The following is a 21,743-nucleotide window of genomic DNA, read 5'->3' as shown; positions in this document are numbered from 1 at the left end:
AGAAAGACCAGGGAGTACTCTCCAGTTCCCTTGGTTTCCCTCAAACTACCCTTGGAAGACTGGTCCTGGGCTGTGTGCTGTGCTGGAGGGCTGTCAGGGTGAGAGCACTAGACAGTGAGGAGCTGCAGTACCTGACTCTGGCAGATCCAGCCTCCGATGTCATACTGCAGCCATCTCAGGGGCCTCCCAGTGCTGTGAGGCCTGTCTCCGTCCCCCGCCCCCGCTCCCACCTCTCCCCTCCTCCCCCCCCCCATGATGCCAGGCCCCAAGTTTCAAGGACACCATGCCCAGGTCCACCTACTTTATATGGGCACTGGTTTGAGCCACCTCAACCTGCTCACCTGCCCCGAGGTCCCTGTGCTCCCCTGGGCCTGGCCTCCCTCACAGCTCAGTGCCAGGTCAGACTCCCTGCACCCTCCTCAGCCCCACAGTCCTTACAGGCCACCACCAGCCACGCCACTGCCCTGGGAGGACACAGGGAGGGGGCTGAGAAAATGGAGCCAGGGTACACCAGAGCCCACAGGGGGGTCCAGAGCCCGCAGCCGGCTCCAGTTTCCTGACCTGAGGCTCCTTTTCCAAAAGCTCACCTGGTCCTGAGGAAGGACCCACTGCAAACAGTCCTTTGGGAATTGACAAGAAAAGCCCCCTTTATGTCACTGGGATCCTATCAGTGGCTGCAATAGGCCCCCCCAGGCTGCCACTGCAGTGACAGTGCCCTGGATCAGGCCGTGTTGGGTGCAGGGCAAGGTTGTCTGGGTGACATTCTGTGAGTTCCATGTGCTCCTTGGGCCCCTCCCTCCCCTCTGTCACCTTTTTGTTCCTCCTGGCTCTCTGTGCATGTGGGTGGAGCTGGTGGGTTGAGGAGTGGAAGTAGCCTCTAGGCTGCAGGAGGCCTCTGTCAAGGTCACTGTGCCCACCAGGCCTGCTGACAACATCAGGACCAACCAGGACTTACCTTTCTTGGTTTCTGCACTGGGGGTGGCTCCTTGACGGTCTAGATAGAAGGTTATAGAGACATAAGCACAGCTGGGAGGGGCACGGAGGATGCTGATGGCCATGCTGATGGGGGATCCTGCTCTGCAGCAGCGGGACAGAACATGGGGTTTGGGGTGCCAATCTGGGTGCCCATTCATCCCTGAGCCTCCTCTCTGAGCCTCAGGCTGCTCAGGTAGCAAAGGGAATTGAAAGCTCCCTGTGGGTTTGACGGGGAGACAGCCAGACTAAGGAGCCTCCCTGGGAGAGGCCCCCACATGGGAGTTTTCCTCAGCTGCTCACCATCATATGACAGCTCATGGCATAAACCCTTCCTGTCTCCACCACATCCCCTCCTCCCACCCCCCACACCCCTCGAAGCCTGCTCTGGCTTTCCAGTCCTCAGGGATGACAGTCACCCGCACCCAGGACTTCCTCTCTCTCATCCTCCCTCCTTTACCTGATTTGACCTGCTTGTTTCTGGTTGGTTTGCCTGCTCTTTCGCCCCTCTGCTTTTCTCTTTCTCTATCCAACACTCTGGCCTGTGTCCTTGCAGACCCAGCTAGCCAGTGCCTCTGCCTCAATCCCTCCCTGAAGCCGGCCTCTGTCCTTTGCTGATGCTCTGGTTACAAAGGGCACTGGCCACAAACTGAGGCTGACATTTTGCCCCCAATACCCCAAGTACCATTACCAGACTGGATACCAGACTGTGAGCTCCTGCAAGGACGTTGGCACCTTCCAATGTGTCCCCTTGTACCCAGCAGGGGCCCAGCACAACCTGGCCCTTAGTAATGACTGAAGAAGGCATGCCGGGAGGCTCTGGAGATGTGCAGAGACCCAAGCTAGTTTTCAAAGGCGCAGCTGCCCCAGGAGTTTTGAATCTGGCCAGCATCATTCTCCCTTTGGGGCTACCCATGCCTCCAGTGGGACCACTTCTTTCCTTGCCAGCACAGGTGTCCTCCACTGTGTCCCCTGAGTCCTTCTGAATCCGGCTGCTGTGAGGCAGCCCTGTGTTCGGCTGTCTGGGTTCACTTCTTCCCAGGGTCCAGGGCAGCACATGAGCCACCTCTCTGAAGGAAGCACATGGCAGGAGGCTCCTTAGAAGCCCTGCTGTGCTGGGAGAGGAGGACCGAGTACCCCTGTCTGTTCATGTGGCCATATGGAGCTTATGGGAACCTGCCCACAGGTGGGATCAGACAGACAGGCACGCTATTCCCCTGGGGTTGGTCACAGGGCTGCGTGGGAAGGAGTCACTCACCTTCTTGAAGCGTAGCGGCCAGATGCAACAGAAGAGCAAGGGGAACATGAGCATGGCCGGGATGAGCAGAACCAAGTACAGACGGGTGTCGATGGGCTTGATCGGTGGAGGAGGCGGTGGGCTAGACTGCAGGGCAGATGGTTGGACAGGTGGTGAGGTTCAAGTCCTGTGTGTTGGTGGGATAGGTGGCTTGGCAGGTGTTGGTGTTGGAGGCCTGCGTGTTGGTGGGATGTGTAGATTGTCAGGTGGTAGGGTTGAAGATCTGTGGGCTGTCAGGGAAGGTGGCTTGGTAGTTGGTGGGCTTGGAGGTCTGAGGGTTTTAGGGACAGGTACCTTGGTAGGCGTTGGAGTTGGAAGTATGTGTGTTGTAGGGGCAGGTGGCTTGGTAGGTGATGAGGTTGGAGGCCTGTGTGTTGTAGGGACAGGTGGCTTGGTAGGCGTTGGAGTTGGAAGTATGTGTGTTGTAGGGGCAGGTGGCTTGGTAGGTGGTGGGGTTGGAGGCCTGTGTGTTGTAGGGACAGGTGGCTTGGTAGGCGATGGAGTTGGAAGTATATGTGTTGTAGGGGCAGGTGGCTTGGTAGGTGATGAGGTTGGAGGCCTGTGTGTTGTAGGGACAGGTGGATAGGTAGGTGATGAGGTTGGAGGCCTGTGTGTTGTAGGGACAGGTGGCTTGGTAGGTGGTGGGTTTGGAGGTCTGAGGGTTGTAGGGGCAGGTGGCTTGGTAGCTGGTGGGGTTGGAGGCCTCTGGATTTTGGGGACATGTAGTGTGGTTGGTGGTGGTGTCAGAGGCCTGCGAGTTGTAGGGACAGGTGGCTTGGCATATGTTAGGGTTGGAGGCCTGTGTATTGCAGGGGCAGGTGGCTTGGTATGTGGTGAGGTTGGAGACCTGCTGGTTTTCGGCACTGGTGGTTTGGTGGATGGGAGGGTTGAAGGCCTGCGGTTTTTCAGGGCAGGTAGCTTGGCAGGTCGTGGGGTGGTTGACCTGCTAGTTAGTCAAACTGGTGGCTTGGTAAGTCTTCGAGTACCTGGAGAGACCATTGATTTATTGTGCTGTGGAAAGCACACAAGGGGTGGCTTATTGTGGGCCTTGGTAGCCTCCACTCAGCATCAACCAGCACCAGGCATCCCCCAACTACTGCCTTGTCCAACTATTTCCTTCTTCTGAGGTTGCCTCATCTGCAGTGGCCTACGGACTGTGCTGGGCCTGTAACTACAGATGGGCTAGGAGGTCAGGGCTGGGACAGGAGCCCTGTGAGCCCTTGGCTACCGACCCCACCACTAGACCTGATCAGACACTCTGCCCAGCCCTTAACAGGTAGTCTGAGTCCTCTGTGGGTGACAAAGCAGCCTTCACTGCAGGACTCGGCTGACACTATAGGGTTGTTGTGAGAACCATATAATCTAGATACTCAGTGGGAGAGGGGTGCAGATGCAGCAGCAGGAGACCTGCTCCATCTGCCTGCTGCCTCTCTCTCCAGTCATCTGAGAAATGACAGCATGTGTTTCCCAAGCAGAAGCCAGGGCTGTGATGGTCATGAGTCAGTTCAGAGCCCTTCACCAGCTGCATCAATGCAGTTGGAACACACTGTATAGGGCTACCGCTGGTCCCACTGTCCACATCCTGTTTCTGGACCTGTCTTTGAAGGGCCTGGGTGTCCCAGAGGTTCTGGACTCTGCCTGTCCTACTCACTTCAGCTGGAATCCAGATAGACCTTGACCTTCCTACCACTAGACCTGAGCCAGAGCAGGTGGCAAGGTGGGAAAAGCCTCAGAACAGTTTCTGGAGTTTGCTTGGAGCTCTAATTTTTTCCTCCATGTGCATCAGTGGCGCTTGCTCACAGAGAAAGCAGATGCTCTGCAGGGCCTGGACATATGGCTGCACCCAGGGTAATTCCCAAGCTTGAGTTGGGTGTCAGCGCCCTTCCCCCACAGTGGAGGTTGAAAGGCCCTGGGTGATCTGTGAGATGCTCTCCTGTCTGATCAAGCTCCTGGAACTGCCTGGGGTCATTGTTCCCCTCTCTTGCCTCTAAAGGGTATCTGTCCCTCCATTGCAGGAGCTTTGCACAACCACAACTTGACACTCACACATTCCCTACTGGTCATTTTCAAAGTTTGGTCCTGGAATTTGACACCATTGTTGAGGCTGTAATCGACGACGACCACCCTAAAGAACAGAGAAGGCAGATGGTAACCAGTAGCCCGGATAGACACAGTTCTGGCACTCAGCAACACCCGTAGCCCACAGCTCTCCTCATTGTAATGACTTTCAATATCAGGTGTTGGGGCCACCTGAGAATTGACAACATAGGTAAGGAGAGCTCATCCTCATGCACTACAGTCACCTCTGCAAACAAGACTGAGAAGACAGTGAGGAGCCCTGCATAGGAGTGGGTGCCTCCATGGCCTAGGGCTGAGTGATGAGAAATGGCTGCTTGGTGTCACCATACCTACAATATGTCCTCTGTATTTATACAATATGTTGGCTTAGCTACAAAAGGCTGCTGAAAGCAAAATTACCATCACCAAGGCACATTGTTTTCCCCATTCATCCTGCCCCCTTCATCACTGCACCTCATCTTCCCCATCCTGCCCTCCTTATTACTGCACTGCACTTTCCCATTCTGCCCTCTTCATCAGATTCCTGAGCACCTTGGGGTGACCACCAACAGGAGTTGTCATGGAAGGTGCCCTGAGCCTTCTTGGAGACAGACATGTGCTACCTCAGCAGAGCTGGCATCCCATTTTCTAGACACTTGATGGGGTCCCGAATTGCCCACCTGGCTCCCATCTTGAAAAACTTACTGTCGGTCCTTCTCAAATATGTGTCCTTGGCATAGTAGTTTCACTTTTGTTATATTGATGGCTTTTAGTGCTAAAAGAAAATCATTAAGAATAATGTCAATGGGCATATCTACCCATATGTCTCCCCCTCCACCCATCCTTGGCAAGCAGAACTGACACTTTGGTAGATGCTAACATCTCTTCCCTGCCTTCTTCTGAGCACCCACCATGCTTGTCTAGGCACTGTGTACCGCTCTGGTGTTTAATGGAAAAAAGGCAGGCAGAGTCAGTTCTCAAGGTCATTATAGAGATTGAAGAAGGAGACCAAGAATGAAATGACAATGAATGAAATACATGCCAGAGTGTGAACAGTATTATGACCTCAAAGAAAATGGAAGGGATAGGGAATGGAGAGGGATAGCTGCTGAGGAATGGGGGGCCTGTCATATATTTAGGATACAATTTCTCTTTAGACAAACTGATATATCTACACTAATAAAAGAGAAACATGGTAATTAGCATAAGACTGCTATCCTTTTCATTGGCTAATCAGTGAGTATATGCAAATTAACTGTCAGCCAAGATGGTGGGTGGCAGCCAGGCAGCTGGAAGTGAACATGAGGCTTGCTTGCTGCAGTGAAGGAGGACTCCAACGTTCCCCGCCTGTGCTGCCGGCCTCTGAGCTACAACTCTAAGAAACTATTTTGCAAACATAGAAGATAAACAAAACCCCAGAAACCGGCTTTCAGTCAGCTGGGCTTTAGCAACATTGTATCGCGATGTTTTCAGCGGCAAGGCCTCAGAGCTAAAGCTGACCCAGAATAAAAAAAAAAGAAAACAAGGAGCGGTTGGAAGCTTCAGTCACTCGCTTCAGGAAAACAGCCCTCAGCCCCTCACCCAGACTGGCCAGGCACCCCAGTGGGGACCCCCACCCTGATCCAGGACACCCTTCAGGGCAAACCAGCCAGCCTCTACCCATGCACCAGGCCTCTAACCTATATAGTAAAAGGGTAATATGCCTCCCGGCACCGGGATCAGTGTGACAGGGGGCAGCGCCCAAACACCCTGATCGCCCTCTGTGTGTGACAGAGCGCGGGGCCACAACCTCCCTATCTGCCCTGCTCTGTGCCTGAGAGGGGGGAGCTCTCCAATCCCCTGATTGCCCCACAGCTCTGTGTTTGACAGTGTGCAGCGCACCAACCCCGTGATCGGCCCTGCTCTGTGTGTGACAGGATAGAGCCATAACCTCTCCATCAGCCCTGCCCCGAGTGTGACAGTGGTGGCGCCCCAACCCCCTGATCGGCCCTGCTCTGTGGGTGATAGAGGGTGGCGCCCCAACCCCCCTCCACGGGCCCTGCTATGTGTGTGACAGGGTAGAGCCATAACCTCCCCATTGGCCCTGCCCTGAGTGTGACAGGGTGCAGCACCCCAACCCCCTGATCCGCCCTGCTTTGTGTGTGACAGGGGGTGGTGCCCCAACTCCCCAATCGGCCCTACTCTGTGAGTGACAGCGGGGAGCTCCTCAACCCCCTGATTGGCCCTGCTCTGTGTGTGACAGGGTACGGAGCCCCAACCCCCCTGATGGGCCCTGCTCTGTGAGTGACAGGGGGCAGCGCCCCAACCCCCTGATTGGTCCTGCTCTGTGCATAACAGGAGGGAGCTCCTCAACCCCTCAACCCCCTGATCGGCCCTGCTCTGTGCGTGACGGGGTGGCGCCGCAACCTCCCCATCGACCCTGCCTTGAGTGTGACAGGGGGCGGTGCCCCAACCCCCCAATCGGCCCTACCCTGAGTGTGACTGAGGGTGGCATCACAACCTCCCAATCAGCCCTGTTCTGTGCATGACGGGGCGGCGCCCCAACTCCCCAATCGGCCCTGCTCTGAGCCTGACCAAGGGCTGCACTTAGGGATTGGGCCTGCCCTCTGCCACCCGGGAGCAGGCCTAAGCCAGCAGGTCGTTATCTCCCGAGGGGTCCCAGACTGTGAGAGGGCACAGGCCGGGCTGGGGGACCCCCCCCCCCCCGAGTGCACAAATTTTTGTGCACCGAGCCTCTAGTTTATACATAAAATATTTAGATGTTTGTGGTTTTCTTCAAAATAACAAATGGTGATATCAACAAAATCATGTTCATCGGGTTTTATAGTTATTGATAGTAGAGTGATGGCTGCTTCAAGTTCATCATTCAATTTGTGCTACTTTTGTATTGTTGAAAATTATTATTAATAATAAGGCCTGGAGATTAAAAATGGCGGTAGAGGAAGTGAATGCTACACATACACACTCCCAGGACTAAACTGAAATTACAACAAAAATACAAAACAAACAAACAAACAAAAACATCCTGAATAATCAACTGAAGATTAGTTGGAGAGAACCTTGATAACCAAGGATGGAAAGTAGAAACAGTATAGAGACTGGTAGGAAGGGCAGAGGTGGGAAAGGGCTGGCCGAGCTCCTACAGACAGAAGCTGAAGTTCCGGAGAGATATCTCAGCTGTTGTGGGGAGGGGGTGCCACTAAGAACTCTGGTTCTAAACCCCAAGCTGGACCCCCACTAGAGATTACCAGAAAGGTGCCCACAAAACATCTAGCTTTGAAAAGAGGCAGAGTTTCTCTCTGCCAAGGAGAGACAGCTGGAAATGCAGGCACCCTCTTAAAGGGCCAACACACAAAATTCCACATGCAGCCACTCATTTTGGACTCTGGCAGAGGAAGGGCAGAGTGGACTGCAAATGTGTGAGCAGAAGCCAGGGTTGGGGGCTGTGGGGTTAGAGCTCAGAAGGCAGACAGCATGGTTTCAAGTGTTGAGTCATTCCCTCACATTGCAGAAGACACCTTTCTCAGGCAGACCTTTACTATTCAAGTGTTTTTTCCTGGGGGAAAGACAGTTTCCCCACCCAGTTGAAAAACTCCTTGCCCCACCCTGAGAATTTTCCAAAGCCCATTAAGAGACTTAAAATAACAGTTAGCCTCCAAGCAGAAGCAATTGCCCACCTGTTATAAAACTTCTTGCCACACTTATGGAAAATTTCCTGATGCTACTCAACACTGAATCCAATCAGTCTATAGGCAGAGGCAGGTCTCTGGAAGATTTGAGTCTTTGCCTGATCTAATGAGTCAGAAACAGTGTTTGACACTGTCTTGCACTAGAGATTGGGAGGCATAGCATATATACCTAATATATAGTCATAAATTCAAATAGGCAGCCATAATGGGGAGACAAAAACAACCCCCAAATGAAAGAACAAGAGAATTCTCCAGAAGAAGAGCTAAATGAAATGGAGATAAAAAGTTATCAGACATAGAGTTTAGAATAATGATGGCAAAGATGCTCAACAGCTTGAGAAAAGATATACCAGGTAGCAATCATGAAAAATGATATAGCACTAATAAAAAACACTGTGGACACCCTAGCTGGTTTGGCTCAGTGGATAGAGTGTTGGGCTGTGGACTGAAGGGTCCCAGGTTCAATTCTGGTCAAGGGCACATGCCTGCGTTGTGGTCTCAATCCCTAGTGGGGGGCATGCAGGAGGCAGTAAATCAATGATTCTCTCTCATCATTGATGTTTTTATCTCTTTCTCCCTCTTCTTTCCTCTCTGAAATCAATAAAAAAATATTTTAAAAATACACCATGGGATCTCCTCTCCCTCTCCTCCTTCTCTCTCCCCACAAAAAAAAAATACACCATGGAAGGAATACATAGCAGATTAGGGGAAGCCAAGGATCAGATCAGCGAATTAGAAAATAGGATACAAAAATCATACAATCAGAGAACCAAAAAGAAAAAAACAATAAAAAAAATGGGAGGACAACTTCAGGGAGCTGTAGAACAATATAAAACATAAAAATGTCTGCATAAAAGGTGTGCCAGAAGGAGAATATAGTCAGGAAGGGATAGAGAATGTGTTTAAATAAATAATGGCAGAAAACATCCCTAATTTGGTCAAGGAAAAAGTCATACAAGTACAGGAAGCACATAGAGTCCCAAGCAAGAAGAACCCAAACAGACCCATGCACAGACACACCTAATTAAAATGTCAAAAATTAAAGACAAAGAGGGTAAAGTCAGCAAAAGAAATTTGTTACCTACAAAGGAGCTCCCAAAACAATGTGAGCTGATTTCTTAACAAAAATTCTATAGGTCAGAAGGGAATGGTATGAAGTATTCAATGAAATGAAAAGAAAGGATCTGAAACCAAGATTACTGTATCCAAAGGCTATCATTCAAAAGTAGATGGTGAAATAAAGAGCTTCCCAGACAAAAAAAAAAGACTAAAGGAGTTAGTCACCACTAAAGCAGCACTGCAAGAAATTCTAAAGGACTGCTGTACTGAGAAGAAGAAATAGAGAAAGAGTGAAACATAGACATACAGAATTAAAATGGCAATAAATAAATACCTGTCAATAATAAACTTAGATATAAATGGATTAAAAGCTCCAAACAAAATACATAGGGTAGCTGAATGGACATGAAAACATGACCCAAATATATGCTGTGTACAACAGACCCATCTCAGAACAACAGATTCACAGAGGATGTGAATGAAATGGATTGAATGAAATGAAATGAATTTTTCTATGCAAATGTAAATGAAAAAAAAGCTGGAGTAGCAATACTCATATCTGACAAAATAGACTCCAAAATGAAGGCCATCACAAGAGACAACAAAGGTATCTACATAATACTAAAAGGATTAATCCAACGAGATGATAAAACCCTGTAAATATATATGCACCTAATGAAGGAGCGCCTAAATATATAAAAATACTTCTAGAGGACTTTCACGGAGAGGTCAACAACAATACAGTGATAGTAGGGAACTTTAACACCCCGCTGACTTCATTGGATAGATCTTCCAGAAAAAAAAACTTAATAAGGAAACAGAGACTCTAAAGAACACACTGGATCAGGTGAATTTAATTGACTTTTATAGAACATTTCACCCAAAGCTGCAAAATATACATTCTTCTCAGTGCACATGGGTCATTCACAAAGATAGACCACATGTTAGGACACAAAACAAGTCTCTACAAATTCAACAAGATTGAAATCATATCAAACTTTTTCTCAGATCACAATGGAATGAAATTAGAAATCAACTACAGTAAAAACACTCAAAAACATTCAAACATACAGAGGCTAAATAGCATGTTATAAACATTGAAAGGGTTACCAATGAGCTAAAGAAAGAAATAAAAACTTCCTGGAAACAAATGGAAATAAACACAAAACAACCAAAAATCTCTGGGACACAGCAAAAGCAGTCCTGAGAGGGAAGTTCATAGCACTACAAGCCTACCTCAAAAACAAGAAAAATTAATAATAAACAATTTAACCCTACAACTTAAAGAATTATAAAGAGAATAACAAGAAAAGCCCAGAGTGAGTAGAAGGAAGGGAATAATAAAGATTAGAGCAAAAATGAATGACATAGAGACTAAAAAGCAATACAAAAAACAAAAAACAAAACCCAATGCAGACAAGAGCTGGTCCTTTGAAAGGATAAACAAGATTGATGAACCAATAACCAGAGTCATCAAGAAACAGAGATGACCAAAATAAATAAAATCAGAAACTAAAGAGGTGAACTAACAACTGACACTACAGAAGTATAAAAATGGTAAGAAAATACTATGAACAACTCTATCCCAACAAGTTGGAAAATGTGGGTGAAATGGAAAAATTCTTAGAAAAATACAACCTCCCAAAACTAATTCAGGAAGAATCAGAAAACCTGAATAGGCCAATAGCAGCTGAGCAAATAGGTCCAGTAATAACAACAATAAAAAAAAATCCCAGCAAACAAAAGCCCTGATTCATAGGGGAGATTTACCAAACATTCAAAGAAGAACTATAACCTATACTCCTTAAACTATTCCAAAAAAGCAAAGAGGAAGGAACACTTACAAGCTCTCTTTAAGAGGTCACCATTATCCTAATTCCAAAACCAGATAAAGACAATACAAAGAAAGAGAATTACAGGCCAATATCCCTGATGAACATAGATGCTGAAATCCTCAACAAAATGTTAGCAAATCAGATCCATCATACACCATGACCAAGTGGGATTTATTCCACAGATGCAAGGCTGGTACAATCTTTGCAAATCAATAAACATGATACATCACATAAACAAATTGAAAGACAAAAATCACATGATCATATCAATAGATGCAGAAAAAGCATTTGACAAAATCCAACACCCATTTTTTTATAAAAGCTCACAGCAAAGTGGGAATAGAGGGAACATATATTAACATTAATAAAGTCCATATATGACAAAGATACAGTGAGCCTCATATTCAGTTGGCAAAAACTAAAACCATTTCCCCTAAGAACAGAAAGAAGACAGGGATATCCACTTTCACCACTGATTTTCAACATGGTACTGGAAGTCCTAGCCAATGAAAATATATATAAGTCATCCAAATTGGAAAGGGGGAAGTAAAACATTAATTATTCACAGATGACATGATATAGTATATAGAAAAACCTAAAGACTCCACCAAAATACTACTAGATTTAATAAATGAATTTGGCAATGTATCAGGATACAAAATCAACAACCAAAAATAGATGGCTTTTTTTATACACGAATGAATTCTCAGAAAAAGAAACTAAACAAACAATCCCACTTACCACAGCAACAGCAACAATAAATATTAACATATTGAGGAATAAACTTAACCAAGGATGTAAAAGACTTGTATTCAGAAAACTTCAGGACTCTGAAAAATGAGATAGAGGAAGATATAAACAGGTGGAAGAATATACCGTGTCATAGATTGGTAAAATTAACATCGTTCAAATGTAAATACTACCCAAAGCAATCTACAGAATCAATGCAACCCCTATTAAAATACCAACAGCATATTTCACAGACCTAGAACAAACACTCCAAAAATGTATATGGAACAAAAAAGACCCTGAATAGCTGCAGTAGTCTTGTGAAAGAATAACAAAGTTGGACTAATCACAATACCGCATATGAAGTTATATTACAAAGCCACTGTACTCAAAACAGCCTGGTCCTGGCACAAGAGCAGGCAAATATATTAATGGAACAGAATAGCAAGCCCAGAAATCCACCCAGGCCATTATCTTCAATTAATAGAGAGGCAAAAACATACAATGGAGTATAGTGAGTCTCTTCAACAAACGGTGTTTGGAAAATAGGACAGATACATGCTCCCCCCCCCCCAAAAAAAAAATGAAACTAGACTACCAGCTTACACCATTCACAAGAATAAGCTTAAAATGGGCGAAAGACTTAAATATAAGTTGTGAAACCATACAAATCTTAGAGAAAACCATAGGCAGCAAAATCTCAGACATCTCTCATAGCAATACGTTTACAGAGACATCTCCTAGGGCCAAGGAAACTAAGGAGAAAATAAACAAATGGGACTACATCAAAATAAAAAGCTTCTGCACAGCAAATGAAACCATCAACAAAATGAAAAGTGGGCCCACTATATGGGAGAACATATTTGGCAATGATATATCTGATAAGGGGTTAATATCCAAAATATCCAAGGAACTCATACAATTTAATAAAGGAAGACAAACAATCCAATTTTTAAAAAATGGGCAAATGATCTAAACAGGCAGTTCTCCAAAGTGGACACACAGATGGCTAAGAGACATAAGGAAAGATGCTCAAAATCACTGATCATCAGAGAGATGCAAATTAAAATGGTAATAAGCTATTTTCTCACTCCTGTCAGAATGGCTTCTATCAACAAATCAACAAATGACAAGTGCTGGTGAGGATGTGCAGAAAAGAGAACCCTAGTACACTGCTGGTGGGAATGCAGACTGGTGTAGCCACTATGGAAAATAGTATGAAGTTTCCTCAAAAAAATAAAAATGGAACTGCCATTCGACCCAGTAGTCCTACTTCTAGGAAGATATCCTAAGAAGCCTGAAACTCCAAACAGAAAGAATATATGCCCCTCTATGTTCATAGCAGCACAATTTACAATAGCTAAGATCTGGAAATAGCCCAAGTGCCCATGAGTAGATAAATGGATAAAAAGGCTGTGATACATTTACACCATGGAATACTATGCAGCAGTAAAAAAGAAGGAACTCTTACCTTTTGAGACAGCATGGAGTGACCTGGAGAGTATTATGCTAAGTGAAATAGGCCAGTCAGAAAAAGACAAGTATCACATGATCTCACTCACATGTGGAATCTAATGAATAAAATAAACTTTTGAATAAAATCCATCTTGAGGCATAGAAGCGTGGAACAGACTGTGGAATCTCAGAGAGAAGGTGAGGGAGGATGAGTAGGTGAGAAGTGATCAACCAAAGAACTTGTATCTCTATATGCATAACCCATGGACACAGACAATAAGGCAGTGAAGGTCTGGGGTAGGGGGGGGCGGGGTGGGCTTGAAGGAGTTAATGGGGGGAAATAGGACATATGTAATACTTTCAACAATAAAGATTTAAAATAATAAGGTCTTTCCAACGAGGCAGTACTGGAAGGAGATGAAGGGAAAGCCAAGAAAATATCCTAGGGAAGAGTGTCCCTGCTGTGGGTGCTAAGGCCCTGAGGCATAACTAGCTGTGCTTGTTGAGCAGGAAAGAAGAGAGTGAGGAGAGAAGGGCAGGGCCTCATGGCCCTGGGAAAAGGTTGGAGTTTTGTTGTAAGTACAATGCCTCTGGCCAGGGGCTGGCCAGATCTGGGTATGTGTGGGACACAGGGGCAACAGGGCTTGCCAGGGCACTGCGTGTGCATGAAAGCCAACAGGAATCAATGCTGTCATGCAGGCTTTGACCAGAGTGACCAGGTGGATGGTGGTGCCATTCCTTGAGCCAGGGCAGCCTTGGAATCAGACTTTCTCTGTTTTGCTTTCTGTTATTTATGGGTCTTGGGAAGTAACACTCCCACAGCTCAGAGCAGTTCCTTAACTCGTAACTGAGGCATCTACGCAGTCAGAGCCCAGCCCTTTACATCCTCGAGCTGTGGCCATAGATCAGGGCTATTGCCGACAGAATGGCCTTTCCATCTGAGCCAGCATTTTAATTCTAACTAATTTTTCATATTAGCTATAAACTTCTGAATTGTTTTGTGCCCTCATCAGTATTGGTAATGAAAATAATCACAAAGTATGGTTTGGGGAAAGAATTTGTGACTGAGGGGAAGGAAGGTTGGAATTAGTAGGAAAAGTACCTAAAATACTCGATTTTCAGGTAAAGGGTCCATAGTCCAGAAACAGGAGAATGACATGATGGAAGGCACCTGGGACACTAAGGGCTTAGCAAGATATGTTTGAATGGAAAGGAGTTTCAAACCAATATTTACTTCAGTTGCCTTTTAAAAATATTTATTAAAAATAAAAACAGGCAACATAAGACATTGAAACATTGATTTACATTTTTCTTCTTTATGCTTCTCTAAATTTGTCTATAATTTTTCTCTAGAAATGTTAATCAGAAGAACATGTAATTTAAAACAGTCAGAGCAATCCTCCTCAGTGCATCAGAGCTCCGGACAGGTTCAGCGTCAGACCAGGTCCAGCCTGGCCATCAGCAGAGGGGCCCAGCACTGTGGGATGGGCTCCCCAGGGTGAGACCCTGGCCCTGGTCCTCCTCGGAGGGAAACACTGCTTGTCTCCAGGGTGGGAACCACTATCGCCACAGGCCACAGCAGTAGTACCTGAAGACATTTCCTCGGGGACAGGTCATGTCCCATTTCCTCAATATAACAGTGTGCTGGCTGTGAGCAAACTTGTTAGTGGCTTCTCCCTCTGCTTCCAGATCCATACAATGGAGCACCAATCGGTCTCCTGAGAGAAGTGACTGTGGGAGTATATAGAAGGCACTCCCTGTGGTAAGTGCTCAATAACTGTGAGCTTCGCCTGTAAAGGAGTTCCTCAGTCCAAGCCTCTGCCGAGAAAGAAAAGACCAAGGGAAACCCAACTCCCTGAGGCCACTACACCCCATGTGGTGTGGAGTGAGGCCCATGCTGTGCACTGTGGGAGGAGGAGACAGGGCCGAGAAGTGAGCTGGGGAGAAGAGCTGTGCTGGGTATACCAGATGGCTCTGGGATAAGACACCAGGATCTAAATACAATCACATCCAACCCATGTGCAGAGGGCTCAGTGGGAGAAGTGAGGAGGATGCAGAAAGTCCGCCTGTCCCAGCACTCTGGGGAAGAGCATTCCCACCTCAGTGCTCCCATCATGGAGGCCACCTGATGCCTGAGTATTTTCACTAATTTGCCCTTTTATTTTAAAATTAAGCCCTTCCTTCATTCCTGTTCTACATGGTACAAAGCTCAGTTAGACAACCCTCACATTGGCCCCGATTTACAGAAGAGAGAAGAGTCTGAGAACAGAATACTCATTTCCTCAAGGTCACACGCAGGCACCTGCTCCATGTGTGCGATGGGCACTGTGCCACACTGCAGGGCCAGGCCTAGCAGAGGGCATCTTCTGTCCATCCAGGGGGAACATGCATTCATGGGAAAGTTACCGGTGCCCCTAGCAGAGACTCAGGTCCCAGAGCTGCCTCCATCCCCACCAGCACACTCATGGGGTTTACTACTCATCTCTCAAGGGAACTGGAAGCTGAGGAGAGGGTGCGGAAATGCAGCTGTGAGGGCAGACCCAGTGTCCAAACTTGTCCTGGGCAGGGGCAAAAGCCTGCTCCAAGGAGCTGTCCTGGACCTGGGGGAAGGACGACCTCCCTCTGGACAATAAAAAAAGAGGGATCAGGCTTCCCAGCCAGGTTCCTCCTTCCACTTGCCCAAGCCGCCTCTGTATCCCAGCGTCCCCAGCCAATGGTCAGCAGGGCTTGGAGGGCTTGGCAGGCTGATCGAATGCAGTGTGCTATGGGACATGGTCACACAGTGGGCCCAGGGGTACTTACTGTAGACTGTGGTGTTGTCCACATTATATCTGCAAACATAGTCATTTATGTTTTGTTCTTTTAGGACAGGAGAAAAAAAAGCCAGATTGTAGCTTTCTGCAAGGGTGACATGGAAAGGTCCGTGTGAGGAGGGCTCAGTGGTGTCCTGCCTCTGCTCTCAGGTAGGGCAGGCCACCCCCCAACACCCTAATCCCAGGGAAGTCCAAGGATCAATTCTGACTCTGACCACATCTGTGCGCCCCTCGGCCACATCCTCACCTGGTGACTCTGAGGGTGCACTGTGAGGAGGCAGGGCTGGGCCCCGGGCACTCAGGGGTCTGCTCAGCCCCTGACCCTGGAGCCCATGAAAGGCTCCAGCCTCATCTCTCCACAGGGCAGACCCGTCTTGAGTTTCTGACCGGGTTCCCTGGCCCCCTGAGGGGAGCAGCACTGCTCACCCCGGCCCCTACATACATGAGAGGAATGAAGACATTCCTGCCTCAGGTCTGAGCTGAGCACCCAGGCCTGGATGCCCCATGGACTTCCTGACATTCAGGGTTCTTTCCTCTTCCCTCTCATTCTGTGCCTGGCACATGGGAGCGCCCAGGGCAGGGTGTGTAGTGGCTGCGGCAGGAAAGAGCCCAGGGCTCTGTATAGGGGACTCGCGTGGAAGGGGCCATCCTGTCTTAGCTGAGCCTCCAGAAGTCTGCAGTTGATGCTCTTGCTCAGCCTTCTCCTGGCCCTCCATGAGCCCAACCTGCCCCTAGCCCCCGGGCCTTCCTGCTGCCAGGCCAGGGTCACTGCCTCCAGCCTGCTTCTGGCTCAGGCAGCCTCACTCCACAGTCCGCCCATCAGAGGCCCTTCCTCAGAAAGGCCAGTGTGGCCCTGGGCCTGGCCTTCTGGTCCCTCCTGCCCCAGGTCTCCCTGCAGCACCCCTTCCATCAAGGCCATGTTGGCCTCCTCCCCCTTAAAGAAAACAGGCTCTTGAGCAGTGGTTGGTGCTGGCCTCTGTTTGGGCCCATGACTCTTGACAATGGTACCTTCCCAGCCCGAGAGTCCCTGAGGCAGTTTCAGGGACCTAGGACCGGGCTGAGCCTTCTTGAAGCCCCTGACAGAACCTCTGGTTTGAGAGGCAGCTGGCAAGCCAGCTGGTGGCCCTGTGCCGAGACATCGGGTGTGTGGCCGATCCAGGGCAGGCTTGTGTCCCTAAACAATGTGCCACACACAAAACCAGGAGGAATCAGAAAGGCGCCATCTGTGGGCAAGCAAGGCGAGGAGCTCCTATGTCTGTGCAAAGTGACAGTCCCACTAACTGAGCATGGACTATGCACCATTCTTCAACTTTCTCCTAAAGCTCCCAAGAACCCCTAAGCTCTGTGTTACTACCCAGGCTTACAGAGAGAGAAGCGGTGCCTGGAGAAGGCGGGTATCTGCCCTGACCCCTGGATGGCACAGGGCCCGGATCAGTCCTCTAGTGCCAGCTCCAGGGCCCAGCAACACCATTTCTGTTGGGGACAGGCCCTCCCTGGTACCCGGAGACGTGCTCTGTGGCCTTCAGCTTCCCAGGGCTGTGAGTGCCGCCCTGGTGGTCACAGCCTCAGTGAAGGAAGGGCCCGCCTCCTGCTCCATGTGTGGGACAGAAGGGAGGGTGGCCACTGAGCAGGGCCATGGGACAACCAGGAGCACAGCTGGGCTGAACTGCTCAGGGGCCATGCCCGCTGCCCGCTGCCCATGGCCCAGATGCCCTCCCTGCCTCCCTTGAGCTTCCTGATGCCGCTCCTGTGCTGCTCAGTTGTCACTGGGCCCTGGAGGAGAGCCCCTGTGTCCTCAGGCACTGCACTGCCCAGAGGGTGCCGTTACCTCCTTAGGTCTCCCAAAGTGGGTGCCAGGGGGAGGGGCTCAGAGTTTTGAAAGAAGACACTTGGAGTTAAAGAAATGTTGCTTTCCCCCATAGCTGCTCCTTCTGTTCCCAGCACGCAGAACCCCAATTCCTCCAACAGTAACAACCACAGGAAGAAAAGAAGCCGCATGAAGGACAACAGGGAGACTAATGAGATAGACGGTGCATTTCTGCAGTGGAAGACTGTGCAGAAGGTTGGGAAATATCGTGTAGACCAAGCATGTCAAACTCACAGCACAAGGGGCTGCATGCAGCCCACAACCAATATTTTTGTGGCCCAGCCAATATAACAGTTTGTAAGAAACATTTTAATAAAAATTTGTTATCTTAATTTTTACAACATCCTGTTATACATAATTATTAATAACAAACTGCAACATTTGCTAATGACTGATTAATATAATCGTGTTACATTCATTTGCCTATGTGCCATACATGTAGGTGCACCATTTTTCCCCACTAATACTAGCAGCGAATATTTTAGCAGCCGATGGCCACGTCATTAGTCTTGAAGTGACTTGTTTGGTGGGTGCAACAGGATACTTCGCTTTCAGAGAATAAGAAAAATAGGTTTATTTGCGTTATGCTTATTAATTTGTGCAGTTATTCAGAGTCTGGTAAGTTAATGTTTAAGAAAAATATTAATTTTTATTAAAATGTTCTATTAATTTATGTTAACGATGACTCATTTATTTCAGCCCTTTGTATTCAGCATGTCTCTATCAAAATAAACCTATGTTTCTATGAAAATTGAAGCTTTTGTTTTTTTGTGGCCACATAAACTTAAAGCTAGTTATTTTGCCCATGTTAGCCTTTGAGTTTGACATGCTTGGTGTAGGGCATGAGCACATACATGTAACAATGACCTTGCCACGTACACTGAGGTGGCTCTGCAGGGCACATGGTTAAGGATTTATGCTGCTTTTCTCTGAAGGGAGCAGGGAGGGCTTCAGGGGAAGCTTGACCATCGTGGCCTGATAGCGGCCCCCAGGCTGGCTGCAGGCTGCTCTGCGGCTCCTTCCCTGACCTTCAGGTCCGTCCTGCCCCAACCCTGCTGGCCGCCCCCTCCACACAGAGCATCCCAGCCTCCAGGGCCAGTCACATATGGAAAAGGAATGACCAGGAGCCACCTGCAGCCTGCCTCCCAGGGTGACGAGCCCTGGGCACCCTTAGCAAACCCACAGAAAGGACCAAACTCCGAACACTGTGCCAAGCGCACCAGGCAGACACAGGCTCACCATGAGTCAGGGGAGGAGGAGTTTTAACCGTTTGAGTCCCAAGCAGCGCGATTGCGCTGCTGAGATTTTATGTCAAGAAAACATACGATTTCTTTGAGTCCCAGGGGGTATTGAAAAAACACTGTCGAAGAATCCCAAACAGCGCAACCGTGCTTTCTCTAAATGAGTACGAAAAGACCCAAACAGGGTGATAGTGCTTGTTTTATTTTATGTCGAGAAATACCAACGGTTAAAGCAGCAAACCTATCAAGGGAGGAAAAGGCCACAAGAGTCTCTATGCCCCCATTCCTGGCACTGGGCCTCAGGGGACTGGGGTCATTGGCCATGTTGTTTTTTCATGGGTTCGGGTTATATTAGTGCTTTTGTATCTGTCAAAGCATTCAATGATTCACTTAGGTTTGCTGCATTTCAGAAAAGGACTGTCCCCAAACAGCTGCAATTCAAGTTACGCAGAAGGAAGGAAGGCAGTGGGAGAGGTTAGCCTAAGGACCAAATGCACCTGGAAATGCATCAGAAACAGAGAGGAACTGATGAGGAGAAACAGAAATTTGATAGATGAGTGACAAGGAAATGTGGTCAGATATTAATTTACAATCCAGGATGAGAGAGGGCCCTTCATTGTAAGATTGTTTCTGCTTGTTCTAGGTTTGATAATTTTCATGAAAAGTTTGGAGGATAAAGAAAAAGTGAACGACACAAACAAAGCCGTGGACACAGCTACGCAGAAGCCATGGTACATACTGGGTGACAAGTGACTCATGAGAGGGACAGACCCAGGGCTGCAGGGAGCCAGTGGTGCCTTCTTGTCAGAAGAGATATCAGGGGGCCGGCCTAAGTGTCTGGCCTCCAAGGGTGGGGGGACTGGACCTAGGAAGGTGAGGCCGGGCTGGCAGGATGCCCCACCCCATCCCCACCTCCAGCCTTGGCAGCAGGAGGGCCCAAGAGCCCAGGGAGGGCCTGGAAGGGCCCAATGGTCCCGCTATGAGGTGTCTGAGCCCAGGGCCAGGCTGGTGAAGGACGTGGCCTCCAGTGCCCAGGCCCTGAGCGGTGGGTGTGCTGGAGCACAGACTTGGAGGCAGGGAGGCCCACAGAGGCCTGTACTTGCCCTAGAGCAGCAGGGAGCCAAGGAGGCCTTGCTCTCCGTGCCAGAGGCCCAGGACCCCTCACTGACTTATTTGGAGTGAAATCCTGATGAAAGTGTGTTCCAATTCATTTGTGTTCAGAGTCCTGCCCTGAGTTTTCCCATTAAGTGCTTGTCAGGCTGATGAGACTCCCTCAGGGGCAGTGCAGAGGGAGGGCTCCTTATCAAGTTCCAGATCCATGTCAGGGGGAGCCTTGCCTTTTCCCCCTGGGGGTGATTGCGCCCTGAGTGCTAGTGTGGATGGAGCCTGCTGCCTGCCTGGTCCTGGGGTGGCAGTGGATGAGAGCGCTGTCCTACAGGCTTCCTTCCCGCCGAGATAACCATGCTTCTCCTCCATCTCGCTGATGCGCCATATCACAGTGATTTTAAATCTGGTATCCGAGTTGCATTTCTTGGGGGTCCCCCAGTTAGTCTTGATGCACTTTCCTTGATATGTGCAGTTGGATTCCATTTGCTGGCTTTTTTGTTGAGGTTTCTAAAATATTTTTCTCAGTTCTTCATTGGACTTTTGGTTTTGAGATTTAAAGGATAATTACACTGGATTTGTATGTCAATCACTCCGCAATATACTTAAAACTCCCAGTGCGGGGCTGAATGGCTCACATTGATGACCTTCACTTCCACTAAGCTCTAAGTCCATTATATCTGAGAACAGCTGGCAAAAACGTAATTACGTACTGTACCTACGCCATACTCCTGGAACACCCCCTCACTCCCTCTTACACACATCAAGAGGCGCAGAAATATGTGCACTGTACACATTCCCACATATCGGGCCATGCACACAGGGCAAACACCCACAGATCCCACGTCATCTCGACCACACACACCACACACAGTCAGACCACTCCATCAGGCACACCACACACCCTCAGATCCTACAGTCACCTCCTCCACATACACCACACACAGTCAGACCACTCTATTTAGACACACCACACACGCACAGATCCCACAGTCACCTACACCTCACACATACCATGCACATTCTGACCCCTCCCTGTACACCTACCCACATACACAAAGCTCTTACCCCCCCCCGACACACTCATGCTCATCACACAAAAATGCATGCACACTTTTGTCTAGAACATTTACTCTAACTCTTACCTCCTACACAAACAAAGTAAATGTCCTCTCCCATAACATCTAAACAGGAATTGTCTACAAGCTGCAATAGAGAGAAGCAATGGCAGGTCAGGGAGCAGTGAACATGGTGTCATGATGAGATGGTTCTCTATCTCCCTGCTCACCTTAAGCCCACACTCACCGAATTAATGAGGCTATCCATGGTGTTGTAGCTGCTTTTTTCATATATTTTGTCTTCACCTTCCACAATATGCTTCAGCTAAAAGAAAGGCGAGGTGACTTGGGCCCCAGCCAGATGTTGGAACCCAACAGGTCTCCCCAGGAGAGAGTACCTGGACTCAGGAAATATTAGACTCCTAGGACCAGACCCTGGTGTCACCAGCAGCCCAGCCTTGGGGTAGGAAGGAGGATGCTCCCGCAGGCACCCCTGTTGAAAGTTTTACGTAACATTGTTCCCCATTTCTGCAGTGCCATACCTTTGTGCACGCATTTATGGGGAG

General features: G+C 48.5%; 1 protein-coding gene across 1 annotated transcript in view; it reads right to left on the bottom strand.

Moving 5' to 3' along the window:
* Window positions 1-21,743, bottom strand: part of LOC139021561 (anthrax toxin receptor-like) — a 69,403-nt gene that overhangs the window by 3,225 nt on the left and 44,435 nt on the right. Inside the window, exons 8-14 of the mRNA XM_070431947.1 lie at window positions 21,425-21,502; window positions 21,265-21,325; window positions 15,897-15,992; window positions 5,033-5,102; window positions 4,316-4,394; window positions 2,231-2,356; window positions 956-994 (exon numbers count right to left, since the gene is read on the bottom strand). Of these exons, the coding sequence (XP_070288048.1) occupies window positions 956-994; window positions 2,231-2,356; window positions 4,316-4,394; window positions 5,033-5,102; window positions 15,897-15,992; window positions 21,265-21,325; window positions 21,425-21,502 (549 nt within the window). The remainder of the gene's footprint in view (window positions 1-955; window positions 995-2,230; window positions 2,357-4,315; window positions 4,395-5,032; window positions 5,103-15,896; window positions 15,993-21,264; window positions 21,326-21,424; window positions 21,503-21,743) is intronic.

This window comes from Myotis yumanensis, unplaced genomic scaffold, assembly GCF_028538775.1.
Source record: "Myotis yumanensis isolate MYYU_CA2020_CCGP unplaced genomic scaffold, mMyoYum1.0.hap1 SCAF_13, whole genome shotgun sequence".
Classification (NCBI taxonomy): Eukaryota; Metazoa; Chordata; class Mammalia; order Chiroptera; family Vespertilionidae; genus Myotis; species Myotis yumanensis.
Note: the sequence above shows the minus strand (reverse complement) of the source record. Positions and strands in the feature narration are given on the sequence as shown.